Source organism: Neophocaena asiaeorientalis, unplaced genomic scaffold, assembly GCF_003031525.2.
Source record: "Neophocaena asiaeorientalis asiaeorientalis breed wild unplaced genomic scaffold, Neophocaena_asiaeorientalis_V1.1 scaffold188, whole genome shotgun sequence".
In the NCBI taxonomy this organism is placed as follows: domain Eukaryota; kingdom Metazoa; phylum Chordata; class Mammalia; order Artiodactyla; family Phocoenidae; genus Neophocaena; species Neophocaena asiaeorientalis.
Window position 1 is genome coordinate 1,186,444 of NW_020174156.1, and position 23,931 is coordinate 1,210,374.

General features: G+C 35.5%; 1 protein-coding gene across 1 annotated transcript in view; it reads left to right on the forward strand.

The window, feature by feature from the left end:
• The window catches only part of NAALADL2 (N-acetylated alpha-linked acidic dipeptidase like 2), a 792,831-nt gene that overhangs the window by 167,194 nt on the left and 601,706 nt on the right, over positions 1-23,931 (forward strand). Inside the window, 1 exon segment of the mRNA XM_024755137.1 lies at positions 2,025-2,144. Coding sequence (XP_024610905.1) covers positions 2,025-2,144 — 120 coding nt within the window.

Here is a 23,931-nt window from a genome sequence, read left to right on the forward strand (position 1 = left end):
TTCGTTTTCCATTCAGGTGTTCCACAGATGCAGGTTACACCAAGTTGATTGCAGAGATTTTATCCACTGCTCCTGAGACTGCATGGAGAAATTTCCCTTTCTCTTCTGTTTTGCACAGCTCCTGGGTTTCAGCTTTGGATTTGGCCACACTTCTGTGTGTAGGTCACCTGAGGGCCTCTGTTTTTTTCTCAGACAGGACGGGGTTAAAGTAGCAGCTGATTAGGGGGCTCTGGCTCACTCGGTTTGGGGGGAGGGAGGGATACAGCATGCGGAGCTAGCCTGCAGAGGCAGAGGCCGGCATGACGTTGCATCAGTCTGAGGCATGCCATGTGTTCTCCCAAGGAAGTTGTCCCTGGATCACGGGACCCTGGCAGTGGCGGGCTGCACAGGCTCCCGGGAGGGGAGGTGTGGACAGTGACCTGTGCTTGCACACAGGATTCTTGGTGGCTGCAGTAGCAGCCTTAGCGTTTCATGCCTGTCTCTTGTGTCTGTGCTGATAGCCGCAGCTCACGCCTGTCTCTGAAGCTCGTTTAGGCAGTGCTCTGAATCTCCTCTCCTCACGCATCCCATAACAATGGTTTCTTGCCTCTTTGGCCATTCCATACTTTTTCCCAGACTCCCTCATGGCCAGCTGTGGTGCACTAGCCCCTTTCAGGCTGTGTTTACCCAGCCAACCCCAGTCCTCTCCGTGGGGTCTGATCTCTAAAGCCCAAGCCTCAGCTCCCAGCCCCCACCTGCCCTGGAGGGTGAGCAGACAAGCCTCTCAGGCTGGTGAGTGCTGGTCGACACCCATTCTCTATGGAGGAATCTCTCTGCTTTGCCGTCTGCACCCCTCTTGTTGCACTCTCCTCTGTGGCTCCAAAGATTCCCTACCCTGCCCACCCCCTCTCCCCACCAGTGAAGGGGCTTCCTAGTGTGTGGAAACTTTTCCTTCTTCACAGCTCCCTCCCAGAAGTACCGGTCCCGTCCCTATTCTTCTGTCTCTGTTTTTCCTTTTTTACTTTTTCCCTAACCAGGTACGGGGAAGGCTGAGGTCTTCTGCCAGCATTCAGTAGGTGTCCTGTAGTTGTTCCACATGTAGATGTATTTCTGATCTATTTGTGGGGAGGAAGGTGATCTCCACATCTTACTCCTCCGCCATCTTGAAGATCCTCCCTCCTGAAACAGCACATTTAGTATTATAATTTTATGACTGGAAAGCATAACAGCTATTATTTTAATAATAGAAATTCCAGAAAGTAAAGTCCAAAGGAATCCTCTTGGCTGTAGGAGTATGCTGGATGGAACTCTCAGGGCAGTACGATTCAAAGTGTGGGATGGGGTTCACCAAATCATAGGATTCCCAGTAAAATTTCCAGGAAGGCATAGAACTTTTACATTAACAAAATGAGAATTTTAAAAATGAGAAATATTGATATGAAACATAACTCTAAGGGAGTAGTGGGAAATGTGACAGAAGAAGTTGTTTGGTGTTATATTCTAAAGTCTTGAATTTCACAGTGGTATAGGTGGCTGTATAGGTTGTATCCTGCATAACCCGGGGGGTGTCATTCACAGCTGGATATATGCACATCCTGAACAGCTGTGCATTGTGAACTTTGTACTTAATTTGGATAACAGTAGAGAATCTTTGAGTTATTTTCACATCTAAGAGTAGTATGATTGTTGTTGAACCTTAAGGAAATTAATTTTGCAGCATCTTATAAAATGATTCAAATTCCAGAAACATGAATGTAAGAATATACCAAACTGGGTGGTCTGTTAGAGGCATAAACTGGGTTTGTAATTTGTTTAGAAGAGACTGCAAAGCAAAAATGAATCTAAACCTTTTTCTCAAGTGACTTCTCAAAGGAGAATTGTTGTACCCTGATAGAAATAGAAAGGTCATGATTGGGACAGGGTAAGAGAGAGATTAGTTCTCCTTTGAACGTTTTGAATTACTATGAATGATTTTCTTATGCTAAATGGGCAATTTGCTGTAATGCTTCTGACAGGGCTTTATTTTTCTTTGTCTTCTGTTTCAGGCTGAAGTCATTGATGTGAGTTATGGAAATGCAGATGATTTAAATAGGATTAAAAAAATGAAAAATGTCACAAATCAGATTGCACTCCTGAAATTAGGAAAACTGCCACTACTTTATAAGGTTGGTCCAATGGTTGTTATTTGGTGGTAGGGTGAATATTTTGTTCAGTTGGGGTTACATGTGCATCTGAGAACATGAAGAGAGAGAGAGAGTGAGTGTGTGTGTGTGTGTGTGTGTGTGTGTGTGTGTGAGGGAGAGCAAGAGAGTGGAAAGACAAAGAGGCGTACGGTATCGCAGGAAGATAACCTTTCCAAAATGGATAATTTTATATTAAGACCTTTAAGATATTGTGAGTTTGTGGGACCTTCATAAAATTGGCATTTCCTTCATAATACCTATCTGGAATGCTAAAAATGAGAACCACAGTGTCTTCTTCTCACGACATCTGCAAAACTTCTAATCTGTTATCTAATTACCATGTGCTTTATGTTAGACTAGTATCTCGCTGATTTACACTCCTTAGTGATTAATTTTTGTCAACTGTATAACTTCACAGTTACTGACTGTGCTCAGAAATTTAATTAAAATATAATATACTAAGGAAAAGCAGAATTATGATTTATTTAAAGAGTTTATTAATACTCATCCACCAGATGCATTTACATAATTAAAGCAGTTCAATCTAAGTATCTCATAATGAGCCACCACAATAGAGAGTCACTACTGCTCATTCTTACTTCATTTTCTTTTTCTATTAAGAAAGAATGATCAGTGTAGTTGTGTAGTTATGTCCCTGGAATGCTCTGGTTCTGAAGATATATTGGATTTCTCCTCATTCAAACCTATATGAGATTAGCTAATTCCCAGGAGCAAAAAAATGTTTCCAGAAATCTGTTGGCACACTCAAGAGACCCAAGAGAACATTCTGTGCCTGTTTTTTATTTTCCAAGGATGCTGTTATACGTAAATCAATGTCTGATAGTAGATAATAGGCCAGAATTTTAAGTTACTCTTGAAAATATAATACACACTGATAATAATTTTTTGTAGGATTTTTTGTAGGATTTTTGTAGGATTTGTTAGTATGTATTAAAGGCCTTAAAATAATCATTTTGACCCAATAATTCCATTTCAACAGTGTATTCTAAAGGGGAAAAAAATCAGAGATGATGAACAATGATTACCAATGATGTGAGAAAATATTTGAAATGATATATACATCCAGTTTAGCACTGAAATTATGCTACATTTGTACAGCTGAATACAATTACAATGTGAAGAATATTTAATATGTGAAAATCCTCATAAGTCAAACAAATAAATTATAAAGAGGACATTTATAATAATTATATAATAATGATTACATTTATAGTTACTTCTAAAAGTAACATTGTTAGAAATATGGGTTAAATATTTTTCTAAGCATTTTTAAATGTATTTTCACATTAATCTTTACAATAACCATAGTGTTGAGGTACAGATTATTATCTTCAATTTATAGATGAGTATCACAAGTGCATGAGGAAGGAGATAAGGTAGAGTATACTCTTTCCCCCAAAACAGCCCCAATCTGGTAGAGGGGCAAAATGATGACATTTTAAATCAATGGTACAGATTTGATCATGGTATGAGACTAGGCATTCTAATTACTTACTTAAGACAAGCGATTCAAATTGCTTAGAGGACATTTTATTACCAGTAATCAGAAGAACTCTTCCTCTAGTTGTTCAAGGAAGAATGTTCTTTTCCAGATGTTTTAAAGGGGCAGTGGAAAACAAAGCACAACAGACCCACTTACCCATGAAGGATAAGTTCCAAGACTCCCAGTGGATGCCTGAAACCACAGTTAGTACCAAACCCTACATATACTATGCTTTTTCCTATACATATATACTTATGATAGTGTTTCATTTATAATTAGGCATAGTAAGAGATTAACAACAATAACTAATAATAAAATAGAGCATATAACAATATACTATAATAAAAATTATGTGAGTGTGATACCACCAACATCATTCTGATAATTTAGAGGGCTGCTTAGTGACTAATGGGCAGGTTAGGATATACAGCATGGATATGCTGGGCAAAGGGATGATTCACATCCTGGCTGGATGGAGTGGGACAGCCTGACATGACATCAAGCTACTCAGAACAGCCCATAGTTTAAAACTTAGGAATAGTATTTTTGGAATTTTCCGTTCAGTGTACTTTGGACTGCAGTTGACCACAAGCATCTGAAACCTCTAAAAGTGAAACTATGGATAACGGGGAACTACTGTAACACTGCTTTGAGTACAGTACATGAATCCTGCTTGTTCAACTTAAGAGTGATACAGATGTCTAAAATGTTGTTTGTGGTAGGGGCCAATTATCTAAATTGGGTTGATGGAATTATGGATTTCTATTTCTTTATATTTTCTAAATTCCTAATGATTTTGTATATATTTTGTAAGGAAAAAAAGTCTAAAAATTCATGTTAAGATAAGGCATTTAAAATTTTTTCTAACAGTGTTTATAGGCCAAATACTCAAAATCCCTACCAGTAGATAATGGGTTAAAACATAGCCAGTTTCTTTTTATTTGACTGCTGCAGAGAATACTTACATTATGAAACCATTTGGCAAAGTCCACAAAGTACTGAAATAGTGGTTTATCTAGAATAGGTCACAGTTATTAAAACCCCGGTACATTTTCCCTGATCATCTTCCTTACAGGCCTATGAAGAGATTTAACAAAGAGGTCTGTGCAGAATTTCCCTTTAGACAGAGCCTTGCCACAAACTTGGCATTATCTTCTAGCCAGAGAAGAGAAAGCACTCTTTCTTTAACCTTTTAGATTCTATTCTAGGCATCTCTGTTTTCTGTAGATTGTCCTAGAGATTATGGAATCACGGATTCCATATCTGTTAATATATATTCATATTGTAAAGAAAAAAAGAAAGCATGGTGTAGGCAAGGTTATATAGCATGATTATAGCTGAACTTGCTTCACCTGTCCATCAGATATATTCTGAGGCTGAACTTGGAAAATGAGGTAATAGAGTAATACAGCTGGGTTGAAAAAAAGGCAGAGGACCAATGGACTTCTATGTGAATTACAACTGTTTCTCATGATTCCAAATGAGCATCTGGACTGGGAACATGGGGCTGAATGAGTAGAGAAAAGTTAATTCTATTTTAACTGTGCAGTAGTAACTAAATCACAGTTTAAAAAATGAATCTGGGAGGGAATCTCTGTATCTGAGATAAAGAGGGCAAAGGGGAAGCAAAATTGTGATATTACCTCCTAAAGAGAGTAGAAGAATAATCCGCAGTCAAGAAGGAGGAGATCTCATTAGTTTTATCATAAATGGTATGTATGTGTTAATTTAGTCACTAGGAAGGGATTGATGAGGTAATCCCCACATTTGTAGCAGGAGCTGTAAAAGGCAGATGGCTTCTAGCTATAAGCCTTGATGTCCACACTTTTGTTGTTGCAGGAAAGGGCCAAGTCCTTCAGACCTAGCTTGTGCTAGTTTCCTTAAGCTTAAACCTTAGAGGAAAGGCTTTAGGTTTCTATGAGCTTTGTATTTATAGCAGTTTATTTTATAGGAGAGTGCTTTCATTCCTTCAGCTTTAAGCCAAAATAGTCTTTTATCTGTCATGATGGATTTACTTAGATTTCTCTCAGTGACAATCTGAGACATAATAAAGCAGATCCCCAAACCCTTGCAAATTCCCAAATTGCTAAATAGGTCTCTAGTATGAAATTTATTTTATAAAAGGCAATAAAAGCATTTGGCTTTCTTTTAGAGTCATTTTCACAAAAAGCAGTAATAAAAAAAAAATTACTGTGTAGTCCATGACAACTAGAAATTGAGTAAATCCCACTGAAATATGGAAGATGGGCCATTTTCTGGGTCTGCACCACATATAAGCCCCAAATCTTGTAAGAGTCAAATTTGCATATGGTAAAATTACAAATGACTAAATATCTTATGCCTTTTGTGCATGGTGAAGTTACACATGAAAATTCATAAATGCTGTTGTGATTTTTTCATAAATGAAGTAACATACAGTGCATTCCTAGTACTCACAGCTAGATGGTAAGAAACTAGCAAATATCACCTGGTTTTTGCATTTTCTTATATACCTTTTTATCCCTGTAATCACAATTTTAATGATTTGGGAATCCAAATGATTTTGTAGTTTCCTACAAATGAAACAGTTTCCTATCTATTCATTGGATAAGATTTATATTTTAATATCAATTTTGCATTGTTTGGCCAGTGTATGACTTAACCAACTACCACTCAAGTCCATAAAGCATGCTTAAAGAGGAAGGCATTTTGGAAGAGGCTGGAGGGAAATGAGAGGTAGAAAACAATTGTTATGTGTTGATATTTTCAAATATTCAGTAGATTGTTTCCAACAGATTAGGAAAAAAGTAAACTTCATACTATTTGAATTTCAAACCCAATTTCATCTACAAAACAAGTAAATTTAAAACACTGAGTTGGGGGTTTAGTGAGGAAATCTCTATATTTGGTGAATTACCAGTCAGTACTCAACAAGTGGACAATAGGAAGATCAGTAAGAAATTCTCTAGTTTAGGTAAAGTAAATGCTGAGAAATACTATATTTTGAAACCTTACCTCACATAAGGCATTGACATGCTTTTCATATTTGCTGAACTATACTCTGTTTCATTTGCTCCAATCTCCTTTTATTTTTTCTGATGACAATTATTTAATCCTTATGATAACTGCATTCAAAATAATTATTTTTTTAAATTTCAGTTAATAGAGAGTGGCATTACTCTATTACATGCGGTAGAAGTTTAAGATGGTAGATCTAAAATTTAATTTTCATTTCCCCAAATTAACATATAATGTATTCAGCTAATAATTAGTGTCAAAAATATGTGATATGAGAACCTTCAAGATGGTGGCGGAGTAAGGCATGGAGATCACCTTCCTGCCCACAAATACATCAAAAATAAATCTACATGTGGAACAACTCCTTCAGAAAACCTACTGAAGGCTGGCAGAAGACCTCACAATTCCCCAAAGGCAAGAAACTTTCCATGTACCTGGGTAGGGCAAAAGTATAAAACAGACAAAAGAATAGAGATGGGACCTGGACCTCTGGGAAGGAGCTGTGAAGGAGGAAAAGTTTCCACACACTAGGAGGCCCCTTCACCGGTAGAGACGGGGGGTGGACGAGGGGAAATGTTCAGAGCCACGGAGGAGAGTGCAGCAACAGGGGTGCAGAGGGCAAAGCAGAGAGATTCCCGCACAGAGGATCGGTGCTGACCAATACTCACCAGCCTGAGACCTTGTCTGCTCACCCACCAGGACAGGGGGGGGCTGGGAGCTGAGGCTCGGGTTTCGGACATCAGACCCCAGGGAGAGGACTGGGATTGGCTGCGTGAACACAGCCTGAAGGGTGATAGTGCACCACAGCTAATGGGGAGAGAGTCTGGGTAAAAGACTGGAACTGCCTAAGAGGCAAGAGACCATTGTTTCGGGGTGCAGGAGGAGAGGAGATTCAGAGCACCGCCTAAATGAGCTTCAGAGATAGGCGTGAGCCATTGTTATTAGCGTGGACACCAGAGACGGGCATGAAACATTAAGGCTGCTGCTGCAGCCACCAAGAATTCTGTGTGAAAGCACAGAACACTCTCCACACCTCCCCTCCTGGGAGCCTGTGCAGCCTGCCACTTCCAGGGTTCTGTGATCCATGGACAATTTCCCCGGAAGAACACATAGCCTGCCTCAGGCTGTTGCAAAGTCACGCAGGCTTCTGCCATCGCAGGTTCGCCCCACATTCTGTCCCCCTCCCTCCCACCGGCCTGAGTGAGCCAGAGCCCCCTAATCAGCCACTCGCTTAACTCCCTCCTTTCTGGGTGAAGAACACATGCCAGAGGGCTACCTGCATGCAGAGGTGGGGCCAAATCCAAAGCTGAACCCCAGGAGCTGTGCAAACAAAGAAGAGAAAGGGAAATCTCTCCCAGCAGCTTCAGGAACAGCAGACTAAATCCCCACAATCAACTTGAAGTACCCTGCATCTGTGGAATACCTGAATTGACAATGAACCATCCCAAAATTGAGGTGGTGGATTTTGGGAGCAAATGTAGACTTGGTGTTTTTGTACGCAGCTGACTAGTTTCTGATTTTTATGTTTATATTAGTATAGTTTTTAGCGCTTGTTATCATTGGATTTATTTATTGGTTTGCTTGCTCTTTGTTTTACAGTTTTTTAAATTACGTATTATATTTCTTTATTTTAATAATTTTTAGTTTGTATTTTAATAACTTTCCTGTATTTTTATTTTTTTCTTTCTTTTTTTTCTCTCTTTTATTCTGAGCCATGTGGCTAACAGGGTCTTGGTGCTCTGGCCAGGTGCCAGGCCTGAGACTCTGAGGTGGGAGGGACAAGTTCAGGACATTGGACCACTAGAGACATCCCAGACCCACATAATAGAAATTGGCAAGAGCTCTCCCAGAGATCTCTTTCTCAACACTAAGACCCAGCTCCACTCAACAATCAGAAAGCTACAGTGCTGTACACCCCATGAAAAACACCTAGCAAGACAGGAACACAACCCCACCCACTAATAGACAGGATGACTAAAATCATAACAAGCTCACAGACACCCCAAAACACAGCACTGAACGTGGTCCTGCCCACCAGAAAGACATGATCCAGCCTCATTCACCAGAACAAAGGCACCAGTCCCCTCCACCAGGAACCCTCCACAACCCACTGAACAACCTTACCCACTGGGGGCAAACACCAAAAACAATGGGAACTACAAACCTGCAGCCTGCGAAAAAGGAGACCCCACACAGTAAGTTAAGCAAAATGAGAAGACAGAGAAATATGCAGCAGATGAAGGAGCAAGGTAAACACCCACCAGACCAAGCAAATGAAGAGAAAATAGGCAGTCTACCTGAAAAAGAATTCAGAGTAATGATAGTAAAGATGATCCAAAATCTTGGAAATAGAATAGAGAAATTACAAGAAATGTTTAACAAGGACTTAGAAGAACTAAAGAGCAACAAACAAACATGATGAACACCACAATAAATGAAATAGAAAATTCTCTAGAAGGAATCAACAGCAGAATACCTGAGGCAGAAGAACAGATAAGTGACCTGGAAGATTAAAAAGTGGAAATAACTACCACAGAGCAGAATAAAGAAAAAAGAATGAAAAGAATTGAGGACATTCTCCGAGACTTCACAGACAACATTAAACACACCAACATTCTAATTATAAGGGTCCCAGAAGAAGAAGAGAAAAATGAAGGGACCGAGAAAATATTTGAAGAGATTATAGATGAAAAGTTCTCTAACATGGGAAAGGAAGTAATCAAGTCAAGGATGCACAGAGAGTCCCATACAGGATAAATCCAAGGAGAAACATGCCAACATACATATTAATCAAACTATCAAAAATTAAATACAAAGAAAAAATATTAAAAGCAGCAAGGGAAAAACAACAAATAACATACAAGGGAATACCCATAAGGTTAACAGCTGATTGTTCAGAGAAACTCTGCAAGCCAGAAGGGACTGGCAGGACATATGTAAAGTGATGAAACGGAAAAACCTACAATGAAAATTACTCTGCCCAGCAAGGATCTCATTCAGATTCGAAGGAGAAATTAAAACCTTTACAGACAAGCAAAAGCTGAGAGTTCAGCACCACCAAACCAGCTTTACAACAAATGCTAAAGGAACTTCTCTAGGTAGGAAACACAAGACAAGGAAAAGACCTACAATAACAAACCCAAAACAATTAAGAAAATGGTAATAGGAACATACATACTGATAACTACCTTAAATGTAAATGGATTAAATGCTCCCACCAAAAGACATACACTGGCTGAATGGATACAAAACCAAGACCCATATATATGCTGTCTACAAGAGACCCACTTCAGACCTAGGGACACATAGAGGCAGAAAGTGAGCAGATGGAAAAAGATATTCTATGCAAATGGAAATCAAAAGAAAGCTGGAGTAGCAGTTCTCATATTAGACAGAATAGACTTTAAAATAAAGACTATTAACAGGAGACAAAGAAGGACACTACATAATGATCAAGGGATCAATCCAAGAAGAAGATATAACAATTGTAAATATTTATGCGCCCAACATAGGAGCACCTCAAAACATAAGGCAAACGCTAACAGCCATAAAAAGGTAAATAGACAGAAATACAATAATAGTAAGGGACTTTAACACCCCACTTTCACCAATGGACAGATAATCAAAGTGAAAATAAACAAGGAAACACAAGCTTTAAGTGACACATTAAATAAGGTGGACTTAATTGATATTTATGTACATTCCATCCCAAAACAACAGAATACACTTTCTTTTCAAGTGATTATGGAAAATTTTCCAGGATAGATCATATCTTGTGTCACAAATCAAGCCTTGGTAAACTTAACAAACTTGAAATCATATCAAGTATCTTTTCCGAGCACAACGCTATGAGACTAGATATCAATTACAGGAAAAAAACTGTAAAAAATACAAACACACGGAGACCAAACAATAGGCTACTAAATAACCAATAGATCACTGAAGAAATCAAAGAGGAAATCAGAAAATACCTACAAACAAATGGCAATGAAAACACGACCACCCAAAACCTATGGGCTGTAGCAAAAGCAGTTCTAAGAGGGAAGTGTATAGCATTACAATCCTACTTCAAGAAACAAGAACTCTCAAATAAACAACCTAACTTTACCCCTGAAGCAATTCGAGAAAGAAGAACAAAAAAACACCCAAAGTTAGCAGAAGGAAAGAAATCATAAAGATCAGATCAGAAGGAAATGAAAAAGAAAGGAAGGAAACGATAGCAAAGATCAGAAAAACTAAAAGCCGGTTCTTTGAGAAGATAAACAAAATTGATAAACCATTAGCCAGACTCATCAAGAAAAGGAGAAAATTCAAATCAACAGAATTAGTAATAAAAAAGGAGAAGTAACAACTGATACTGCAGAAATGCAAAGGATCATGAGGTTACTACAAGCAATTCTATGCCAATAAAATGGACAACCTGAAAGAAATGGACAAATTCTCAAAAAAGCACAACCTTCCAAGACTGAACCAGGAATAAATAGAAAATATAAACAAACCAATCACAAGCACTGAAATTGAAACTGTGATTAAAAATCTTTGAACAAACAAAAACCCACGGCCATTTGTCTTCACAGATGAATTCTATCAAACATTCAGAGAAGAATTAACACCTATCCTTCTCAAACTCTTCCAAAATATAGCAGAGGGAAGAACACTCCCAAATGCATTCTATGAGGCCACTATCACCCTGATACCAAAGCCAGGCAAACATGTCCAAAATAAAAGAAAACTGCAGGCCAATATTTCTGATGAACAAGATGCAAAAATCCTCAACAAAATACTAGCAAACAGAATCCAACAACACATTAAAAGGATCATACACCATGTTCAAGTGAGGTTTATCCCAAGAATGCAAGGATTCTTCAGTATATGCAAATCAATCAATGTGAAAAGCCATTTTAACAAATTGAAGGAGAAAAACTATATGATCATCTCAATAGATGCAGAAAAACCTTTTGACAAAATTCAACACCATTTATGATAAAAAAAAAAAAAAACTCTCCAGAAAGTAGGCATAGAGGGAGTGTACCTCAACATCATAGAGACAAACCCACAGCCAACATTTTGTCATATATATGACAAACCCACAGCCAACACCATTCTCAGTGGTGAAAAACTGAAACTATTTACACTAAGATCAGAAATAAGACAAGGTTACCCACTCTCAGCACTATTATTCAACATAGTTTTGGAAGTTTTAGCCACAGCAATCAGATAAGAAATAGAAATAAAAGGAATCCAAATTGGAAAAGAAGAGGTCAAGCTGTCACTCTTTGCAGATGACATGATACTATACATAGAGAATCTTAAAGATACTACAAGAAAACTACTAGAGCTAATGAATGAATTTGGTAAACTAGCAGGATACAAATTAATGCACGGAAATCTCTTGTATTCCTATACACTAATGATGAAAAATCTGAAAGAGAAATTAAGGAAATACCCCCATTTACCATGGCAACAAAAAGAATAAAATACCTAGGAATAAACCTACCCAAGGAGACAAAACATAGACAAAAAAATAGTATGCAGAAAACTATAAGACGCTGATGAAAGAAATTAAAGATGAAACAAACAGTTGGAGAGATATACCCTGTTCTTGGATTGGAAGAATCAACATTGTGAAAACGACTATATTACCCAAAGGAATCTACAGATTCAATGCAATCCCTATCAAACTACCAATGGCATTTTTCACAGGAGTAGAACAAAATTTTTCACAAATTGTATAGAAACACAAAAGACCCGGAATAGCCAAAGCAATCTTGAGAACAAAAAACGGAGCTGGAGGAATCAGACTCCCTGACTTCAGACTATACTACAAAGCTACAGTAATCAAGATAGTATGGTACTGGCACAAAAACAGAAATATAGATCAATAGAACAGGATAGAAAATCCAGAGATAAACCCACGCACATATGGTCACCTTATCTTTGACAAAGCAGGCAAGTGTATACAATGGAGAAAAGACAGTCTCTTCAATAAGTGGTGCTGGGAAACTGGATGGCTACATGTAAAAGCATGAAATTAGAACACTCCCTAACACCATACACAAAAATAAACTCCAAATGGATTAAAGACCTAAATGTAAGGCCAGGGAATATAAAACTCTTAGAGGAAAACATAGGCAGAACACTCTATGACATAAATCACAGCAAGATCCTTTTAGACCCACCTCCTACAGAAATGGAAATAAACATAAACAAATGAGACCTAATGAAATTTAAACGCTGTCACACTGCAAATGAAACCATAAACAAGATGAAAAGACAACCCTCAGAATGAGAGAAAATATTTGCAAATGAAGCAACAGACAAAGGATTAACCTCCAAAATATACAAGCAGCCCATGCAGCATCCAAAAAACAAACAACCCTATACAAAAGTTGGCAGAAGACCTATACAGACATTTCTCCAAAGAATATATGCAGATTTCCAACAAACACATGAAAGAATGCTCAACATCACTAATCATTAGAGAAATGCAAATCAAAACCACAATGAGGTATCACCTCATACCAGTTAGAATGGCTATCATCAAAAAATCTACAAACAAATGCTGGAGAGGGTGTGGAGAAAAGGGAACCCTCTTGCACTCTTGGTAGGAATGTAAATTGATACAGCCACTATGGAGAGCATTGTGGAGGTTCCTTACAAAACTAACAATAGAAGTACCATATGACCCAGTAATCTCACACTGAGCATATATCCTGAGAAAACTATAATTCAGAAAAAGTCATGTACCACAATGTTCGTTGTAGCAGTATTTACAATAGCCAGGGCATGGAAGTAACCTAAGTGTCCATTGACTGATGAGTGATTAATGAAGATGTGGCACATGTATACAATGGAATATTACTCAGCCATAAAAGGAAATGAAATTTAGTTATTTGTAGTGATGTGCATGGGCGTAGAATCTGTCATGCAGAGTGAAGTGAGTCAGAAAGAGAAAGACAAATACCGTATGCTAACACAAATATATGGAATCTAAAAAAAAATGGTTCTGAAGAACCTAGGGGCAGGACAGGAATAAAGACACAGACGTAGAGGATGGTCTTGAGGACATCGGGAGGGGGAAGGTTATTCTGGGACGAAGTGAGAGAGTTGCCTTGACATATATACACTATCAAATGTAAAATAGTTAGCTAATGGGAAGCAGCTGCATAGCACAGGGAGATCAGCTTGGTGCTTTGTGACCACCTAGAGGGGTGGGATAGGGATAGTGTGAGGGAGATGCAAGAGGTAGGAGATTGGGGATATATATATATATACATATAGTTGATTCACTTTGTTATGCAGCAGAAACTAACACAACATTGTAAAGCAATTATATTCCTATAAAGACGTTAAAAAAATGTGGTATCCAGTACAATAGTACAACAATGTGCGTAAAAAAGGAACTCAATATTTTTTGAATATAAGATATTCATGGTGTGTGTGTGTGGTGTATGTATGTGCACATTGGTACAGCCTTATGTGTCATGCTGGGAAAATAGGAAAGAAGAGAAAGACTCCTTCCTTATTGAAACTTTTGATGCATTATAATTTATATTTTTATAAATATAAATTATAATATATAAAAATATATATAATATAAATTATAATATAAAAATAATTTTCCCTGCTATTGATGAACCTAGCAGATCTATTTACATGATAGTCTGTGAATATTTCAGATGAAAAAAAACCCATTTAATTCAGTGTCATTGCATGATTTGGGGGGTATAGTTTTGTATGTGGAGGCAAAGTTTTTTTTTTAAGACAATTTTGAAAGACATTTTATGAACCAAAAGAAGTGAACACTATCTTGATACTTAGAAAGGGTATGCTTGTTCACTGGCTGATGGAATGAGGCACTTCCTACCCTGTTTTCAGAAGTAATTACAAAAGACCAGTGCTCCATACTTGGTAATTGTATGAGTCCAGAGCTGCTACACTGCTCACAGAAAACATGGTCAGGTCTAGAACACAAAATCAGGAAACAATGGTTTAATGTATTTAAAAGCCAAATCTGCTATTATTTTTTTTAAATCAGAATGTTTTCCATTTTCCACTGACTGACTTTAGTTATTTTTCTAAATGTCTTAGACCAAATATTACCATATCTACAAAAGGTAATTTTTGTTGAAATACAACTTCAATCATAAGTTATAATGGAAAAACTTTAGACTGAGTGTTATTCTGCCATTTAGCAGTCAGACTTTAAGAAAGTGCATTTAGAATGAGGATAACTAATCCTGAATACTTCTGATCTTATACCTAAAATTAAAGTATTTTTCATGGCTTAAAACCAAATTAAGGTATGTCTACAAATCTTCAGTCTGTTGTGAATGATTCCCATAACTAAGAAGTCATGCCTGTATTTTACCTTCATGATAATATAATTACTTTTATTGACTGACAGTTTGAATATTGGGAAATCATAACTAGTGACATCATTCATTAGAGGCCTTGATTTTTGTATTATCTTAATGTAGTATGTTAAGCATAAATCATCCTCATGCATTCATGCAAGTTTGGTAGTATAAGAAAAGGTGCTAAGCATTTTGTTTGTCTTAACTATTATAATATAAACTAAGAAAAGCAAGAAATCAAGAAAGAAGTCAGACAGAAAGGGAGGCAGGAAAGAAGGATAGAAGGAAAGAAAGAAAACAGCACTTGATTCCCCCCTAGTTCGTGCTCTAAAATTACATTTCAGAAATCTTTTTTATACATTATATGTTACTCTAAAATCCAAAACAATAAGTTTCAGACATATTTTAATTTTTGAGGAATTATTTGGACACACCAGCATAAATGTCTCTATGATAATAACATCTGGCTTTGTGATAAATCTGGGCTATCCTTTCACATTTTAACTTTTCCTTCTCTCCCTCTGTCTGGTTGATGCTTTTCATTTTGTCCTGCTGTAGATGGGTTTCTCAGTCTTTCCAATGTGTTGTATTTGTTCTGTATTCAACAGGTGATTTATTTTCAGTAGTGAAGTACAGCATGGCAGGATGCAAAGATGGTAGAGACAGGCTCAAGTTCAAGCTTGATGTTTATGTGACCTTGGGATATCATGTAACCCCTCTGAAGTTTTAAAGTTTCTTTTTTTTTTTAATCTCAAAATGGCGATAGAAATAATCCCAACTCACAAGCTTGTGTGAGCATTAAATCTTAAAATGCATGCATAATTCCTAATAAATATTAGTTACTATTAGTAAGCCCTTAAAATCTGAATAAGATTCTAAAGAGAAACAATATGAGTTTAATAATGGGGAATGACAGCTCTCTCAAAATTCCAAAACTGAACTGCATATAATAATATCAATACTAGATAAATCTATTATAGAAATATGGTCTCTCAAGATTGCACTTTTGCATTATTTAACAGTAAGGATTATGCTGATACTATGTAGCATACTTTGAAACTTAAACAAAAAAAACTAAAGCTGCCTCTAATGATTGTGGAATAAGGCAGGTATAAGTAAGTGGAGAAATGAATGTTAAAAATAAATATAACTTGATTATTAAGGATGAATATGAACAATGACCTAAAAGGATAGTAGATGATTTTGATTTTTACATTCTTCAGTATTAATGCATAGACTTTTTTGTGAGGTGATAGAATTATGTAATATTAAGAAAATAATATTGTCTTAGGAATTAAAACTATATTACATTTATAGTAGTTGTATAAATAATACAAATTTTAAACTATTTTGAAAGTTGAGGTATCATGTGTGTTTCCAGGAACATCATGAAATTGCCTACATCATAAGGCTGTTGTAAAAAATAATTTAAATAATACATGTAAGTATGCAACACAATGCCAAGAACATACTAAGCACTCATTAAAAGAAAGCTAATATTTTATTTAATCACATTAAAAATTTTATTAAATACTACATTTTCTGCTTGAATTCCATTTTTCTTAATGGTCACCATCCTATGTGATCAAAAATCTAAGACCTTATCATTTGCTAAATAGTGTAATCCCAGCCTTGTTTGTTTAAGTAAAGGATCTGGTTAGATTATTGCAGGAATGATTATGATGTTGAAACTTTAGTTCAAGATTTTCTTACAATTTGAATTTAGAATATCCTAAAACTGACGTGGAGATTTTGCATAGTTCCTTTCACTTCCTCGTTGATATTTCATAGAGGTCATGGGTGTTAACAATTTTTTAAATTAAAAAATAGATAAACCCTTGGCTCTACATTAACAGAGTTTTAAAAGAACCCACTTGATGTCTAATAATCACTATACAGCACTAAGTTCTTTTTTGCTATTTTTTCTCATCCATTTTCTTATGATAAAAGTAGATTAATTATTACTTTGCTCTGGAACATATTGGTAACGAGTCCTGGGCAGCAACTTGGATTTTATTAATTTGTTGTTGTTATAAGATATGTGAAGACAGAGTTAAATTACTTCTGGAAGGAAACATCATTGAAAAAAATTAATATTGGGGGAAAAATACCTCTTCTTAAAATTTATGTAATTAAAGTTACAGCTACAAAATGTATCTATTTTTGAATTCAATAGACTTCTTATTTTTATAATAACCTTTAGTAAGCTATAAGACCTGATGTAGCTACACAAGCTTAAAATATTTTTAGCTGAACTTTGAAAACAATATATACTCAAAATATTATTTTAATAAGTAATTAATAACAGGTGTTTATTATTGTCACACATATTCAATAAATTGCTTTTTAACTGAAAATATGTTTTTACTGTGCTTATGCAAAAGTTATTGGGAAGGTTTTATAGCTCCATATATATTATAGTTAAGAATAAAGATTTTGTGGTTTTAATAATGTACTGGTGGGAAAAAAAGCCTTTCTATTACAGATTTTTTTAAAAGTTACTTTTCTTGACTAGATTTGCATTTCCAAATTTTATGAAATCTTTACATCAGTTTTGTATATTTTCTCTTGTATTGCATTTTAGATTACACCTTGTAATCTCATTTAGCGTAATAAATTCCTTGTTTTCTTAACTTAATAATTAATTATTTGAATAGTATAATCATGTAATATGTAAATTTTAAAACTCTGACAACACCAAGAATTTCAGCCATCATTAGAATAATTCCATTCTTTAAATCAATTTTGTACTGGAAAATTTAGAAAAATTAAAGTGTCTATAATCCCAGAAATACATGTAGAATAATAGCAGACTTAAATTTGGACTAATATGCACAATCAAAGAAGAACTATAAGTAGATCCTTTAAAGAAAATTATGTTTGCTCTTCAGTTTATGATTATAATTTTGTTTTAATCTGAATCTATTAGGTTGTTAAAATTACTATCCCTACCTATCAATAAAGAACATGCTTATTTTTCATAAGTGCATAAGTTACCCGTATCAAACTTCTTTCATAATTCTCACACAAAGACAATTCCCAAACAGTTTTAGGTTAAATTTCATCGTGTATGAAATGAGTGAATGAAATGCAGGAGGAACGCTTACAGTTTTAACATGCCATCCTTATTTGACACTGGTCTAATACCCAAATTAATAGCTGTTCTAATACAGTTTCTTTGCTTTTAAATAATAGCATGTCTGTAATTAAATAATAGTACAACTTGGTGATGGTATTATGGACATCTGTGATATCTAATTTATATCTATATAAATATAATTTGTTATAATCCAGTTTAATTTTCGTTTTGTTAAGAAAAGAACAATTTTTGGCTTCCCTGGTGGCGTAGTGGTTGAGAGTCCACCTTCCGATGCAGGGGACACGGGTTCGTGCCCTGGTCCGGGAGGATCCCACATGCCACGGAGCGGCTGAGCCCGTGAGCCATGGCCGCTGAGCCTGCGCGTCCGGAGACTGTGCTCCGCAACGGGAGAGGCCACAACAGTGAGAGGCCACAACAGTGAGAAGACTGTGTACCGCAAAAAAAAAAAAAAAAGAAAAAGAAAAAAAGAAAAGAACAGTTTTAACACTTTGACATATTTTAGATGATACCAAACTCTCTTCTCAGTTTTATAAACTTTACAAGCTCAAGGATTCTTTAACTTCAGAGTAGAATTGGTTTAAAAAAATTGTACTCTTCAGCAGATTAAAATGGAATTGTCTTTTCTCCAAAGTTACCATTACATTACAGATGGGCAAGCATTGTTCTACCCATTTCAAATCCTTCTTTATTGAGAAGTTTTATGCGACTTCCTTATCAGGTTATATAAACCTTTCACACATCTGTGATGTGCCTGCATTAAATTTTTTTTTCTTTAGAATTGTAAACACAAGCAAATTAGCACACATTGGATTCCTGTGGTATTATGTGTGCTAACATATTCTGTATGTTTTAATATTTGTAGTTATTGATGTCAACATGTTTTCATGTACACAGCCTATTTCAAAGTAAACCAAAGATATAAGTAACTGCAGGATATGATTCTGATTGGGTCAGAAGATTTATTGGTGAGATCATTAATGAAATAATTTAATTTCTCAAATTTTCAAAGTTGTCTGCAGTATTCTTGGCTTCTTTATTGTCTGTCATTCTTAGGCAACAAAGCTAAATGGCAGAAAGTGTTTAATGCTCAATCAGAAACAAAGAGGTCTGGAGAAAATATCAGAGTAACCTGTGTGGGAAACAATGAAGTGAAACATGGCTACAAATGGTGTACTATAGGTGATGATTGCAAAACATGTACAAAATTATTTTTCTTGGGTTTTTAAAAAATTCTGAGTATGTTGCTACATATGTAGATTTATTTTCTTTTATTTGGCTTGGCTTCATTATTTGTGTATTTTAATTGATTATAAAACAGGTAGGTGAAATATATTTTAAAAATAAGGTAGATCAGGCAGCCAGTAAGCCAGGAAAGGCTTGTGTTTTATAATTAATTTGAGGTTGTTTAAAATTCTGATGAAATAGAAAGTTACCTTTTGCCCTGAGGCTGGGAAATACATACATGCAGATGGCAATAAATAGGGTATGTGACCATGTTCATGTGATTTGGGAGGTTTTGGGGAGTCCTCTCTGGATGAAATTATATCCATTAAATGCTGGAAATTAGAAGTTACTTCTTCATATATTAAACGGGAAATTTCTCAAGATGTCACTATACATAAGATAATTAGAAAGATTTTATTAAAAGGTAATTGATATCAGGATAATGCCAATTCAGTATCCTTAGCATAGGGACAAAGTAGGTATACTTTATCTGGATGATGGGGCTTGGATTAGAAGAGATGACTAAAGACAGATTTGAATTTGTCGCAGTTCTGACCTGGGTGGCCTTTGTTGGATACATTTGCATCAATTGTTTATTTGTACTTGTAGTAAATTTTCTATCTCACATCCCCTGGCTAAAGTATAGAATCTGACCAGTTACATGAGTTTGGAATCCCAGCTCTACCACTTAAATTGCTGTGAGTCAGTCTTCAAACCGTTTAACCTCTATAAGACTTAATTTTCTTTCTTATAAAACCAGTACAATAATGGTCATGTAGCTTTTAGTAAATGCTTGATAAATGTTCATTATTATTGTTGTGTTGTAACCAGATAAAGGAACAGTTCTTATTGTCACTGAGGATTTTTTTAAAACATAGTTACCCAAATAATATCTGTGTGACAATGTAATTTTCTTTCAGATACATTATCTCATGTAAACACCCATAGTCCTCAAAAATCATGGTGAAGTAGGCATGGTCACAGCTCTGTAGTGAGTGACTTAGTCTCTGAGTGTCTTCTTCAATGTCATACCTGGATTACACAGGAGGGATAGGGCTGTTATTCCAAACCCAGTGTACTTTCTGCACCCCACAGCTCATTAACGTATCTGTATTTGTGAAAGAACCTTTAAGATACCTTTTCCAGACCTTAGTGCCGCTATGGCTTCAGTCATGGTTCTTCACAACTAAACAAAGAGTTTTCAGATTACTTTCAAATGATTCAGAGTGAGAAAGATACACATGAAAAATAAAGCAAATGTGAGGAAAAAAATAACATCTGGAGAAGTCAGGTGATTAGTATGTGAATGTTAATCCTACTGTATTTTTCATTTCAATTGAAATCTTCAAAATAAAAATTTGGGAGAGGGGTGTGGTGAGAGTGGACTAAATCAGGATTCTCAACAGGTGCCTGTAAATTCTTCTGTTTTAACGTTAATTTAGCTTATTCCCCGCCCCGTGGGAACTGATTGAGTGGGTACAAGACGTGCTTTCCATTTGGACACGATTTCTCATTTATGTCAGGAGTCTTTCTGTTGGCTTCTGCTCTTAGTCAATCAGGTGTATTAATCAGAAAATTCAGATTTACCAGTTTAGATGTCCAAAATCTGACTTGATTTAATGGGTAAAAAATGTCACTTGATATTCTCCTTGAAATATGGTAAAAATCAACTGATTGGTTGTATATGGTCATTAAGGTTAAATCCCTCTTCATCCACATTGACTGAATTTTGATATTTTTATCAGATTACTGACAGCCAGGAAGACATAGCCTTAGGCACCTAAAGAAAAGAAAGCTGAATGTGAATTGGTGTTGAATTTGCTCCCAACAAGAGTGCCTGGTGAAATCATGGGGACTTTGTATATCTGAGCTCGTTTATTATTAGAGAAGAGTTCTCATTAACTTGTTCAGGAAAGTGTTGCCATTAAATCTTATCTTGAATGAGAGGAATTTGTAACTTGAAAATGTTTATGAATATTTCATAAGAATCGTCTTAGGGTGCATGCTTGTATGTGATAGCCTGGCAAAGGTTGACAGATATGTGGAATACTGTAATGACTTGATGGATGCATATGGAATGTTTAATGGGAAAGTGAGAAGTACCTGCTGGGCTGCTGTGAACATCTTCCAGTATTGTAGTGATTTTTGTTGGCTGTTAACAAAACCCTCAAGGAAAGATATAGTTTCTAATTATAAGTTGAAAATGACAGGCTTATTTTATTGCACTAACTAGGGCTATAAGTTCAGAGCGAGGATTAGTGATTTATTCTTTGTTTCTTTTTACTAAAATGCATTTTAAAAATACATGTCTGAGCAAAGTAGATCTTAGTGAGTAGGCTCCCCCTTTTTTTTTTTTTTGCAGATAGGGATCCTGTATAATTGTATTCTTTTACTGCTTTGATGTCTCAGAATCCCAGATAAATTTTAGTTATAGAAAAATATGAATAATTTGACCCTAGAGCAGCTGAAAAAGACCAGGAAATATCAGGACAGCATCATTAAAAATAAACAAAAACTTACTGGGTTCATTTTAGCAAGAAAATGATATGCAAAATTGGAAAAAATCTGCCACAAGCATTGTTAATTAGTAGAATCTCAGGGTAGGTTTGATTTGCTCTATTTTAAAATAGGTAGAAGAATTTGAGAAACTGACTCAGAAATGATTGATGGATCAGGAAAATGCGGTGAATTATTTAATTGGAAGTTATTTAATCTAAAGACAAGCCTGAGGGGAAAGTTAAGAACAGTTTTTAAGCACATGAAGGAGTTCTCATGTGTTATAAACAGGAGCTGTTACAATCTTTGCAGAGCTTAAAGTTATAAAATATGGGCTTCAATTATAGCAAAATATTTTAGGTTACACATAAGTAATTTTATAAAATAAGGCTAATTAAATACTAGAAACACCTTCCAAAGATGGTTGTATCAGTCTGCTTCTAGATCTTTAGAATACCTAATGTTTTATTTGTTTCCTGACATATATATATTAATATATATATTTACTGGTTATATATATCTATAAATCTTTGGTTATATTATATGTTGGTTTAGTATATGTTGTACACTAGCTACCTTTCTCTTTATACACCTTAGCCCTCATAAGAGAACTTTCAAACAAAAAGTAAGAAGGCCCGTAATGTTACCACACACTAGTAATGATTTTGTGATCTAAGGTAGGCTGAGGAATTGGTCCTTTCTGAAAGAAGAGGTTAAGGCATTTATAAACTCATTACTTCATTCTAGTAAAAGATGTTGGACCTTTTTATTCAACTTATGGCAAATTCTGTACTTTTTTTAAAAAAAATTCTGCTCCAGGAATGCATTAGTTTAGCATGAATATTTTTAGAAAATCAGACCATTTTTGTGTATATTGTTAAGAAAATTAGTTTATTATATTTTCAGTCAAATTATGTGAATTATTCATCTTTAGTGTAAAAAGAGGACTGTGTAGGTGGGTGACTTATTTTCACTTCTGAAGATGACTACTGTCTATGCGACTCTGGCAGACACAATCCCTGTTCTGACTGTGCTGGTATTATGGAAAAATTGCCACCACTCCCCCCTGCTATAACCTTAGCATGATCTGCAGACACCATTTCAATGAGGCCCAGACTTGATATTTTTCTGCTTAATGTGTAACTTAACCAGAGTAAAAATCGATCATATTTCATTTTATGATAACGATCAGTTATTTTGATAATTTCATGATTCTGACTGAAAGGGAGCTGGATTGACAATGTATTCCTATGCAGATTCCCAGAATAGACATTGAAAAGAAGAGCATTTAATCCCAGTCACCATGGCCCTGTCCTTCTCATGTTTACCTCATAGGAGATGGAAGCCTAAATTATTTGAAATGTGCTAGGTTATCATTCCACTCTCAAGGAATCTTTGTGACAGAGCTAAGATTAATTACCGTATTGGATCTGATTACCATAGAGCCTGATTTCTGTTAATAGCCATGTTTATCATCTTAATGTCAAATTTGCTTCTAGCAATTTACTTGATCACATAAATGTATGATGCATTGAACCTGCTGCATTTGACATCAGATAAATATTGAGGATTGAGAAGTTTACTTCTGCTATCATATGTCATCCTTGGTACTACCCTCTCTATCCCACAAAATCATTTAAAGTATTATTTTTTATAATGTAGAGGATGTACCTGGGAAGAATTGAGCATCATATAATATGCATCCCATTTCTCATATCTATAATTCCAGATTCATAGAAACCTAATTTTATAAATTATTTAATCAGTTCTCTTGGCTTATTTATCTGATTTAAAATAAGGCATGGATATTTTGCTTTTAAGTATATCCTCTTCTAATGGGGGAAATACTAATATTAAAATGTGAGAAAAGTAAACATAATAATGACAATATAGCAAAAACATATAACAATAATAACATGAAGATTATGGATCAGGATAAGAAAAGAAACAATATTTGACTTATAGTTCATCTATAGAGTATCCGTTTTTCATAGGTTTACCTCTAAACATTTAGCCCATTTAAAATCATGGTTTATGTAATTTAATATTAGATTCCCATAATGATTTTAATGTATTTTTAATTACAAAACA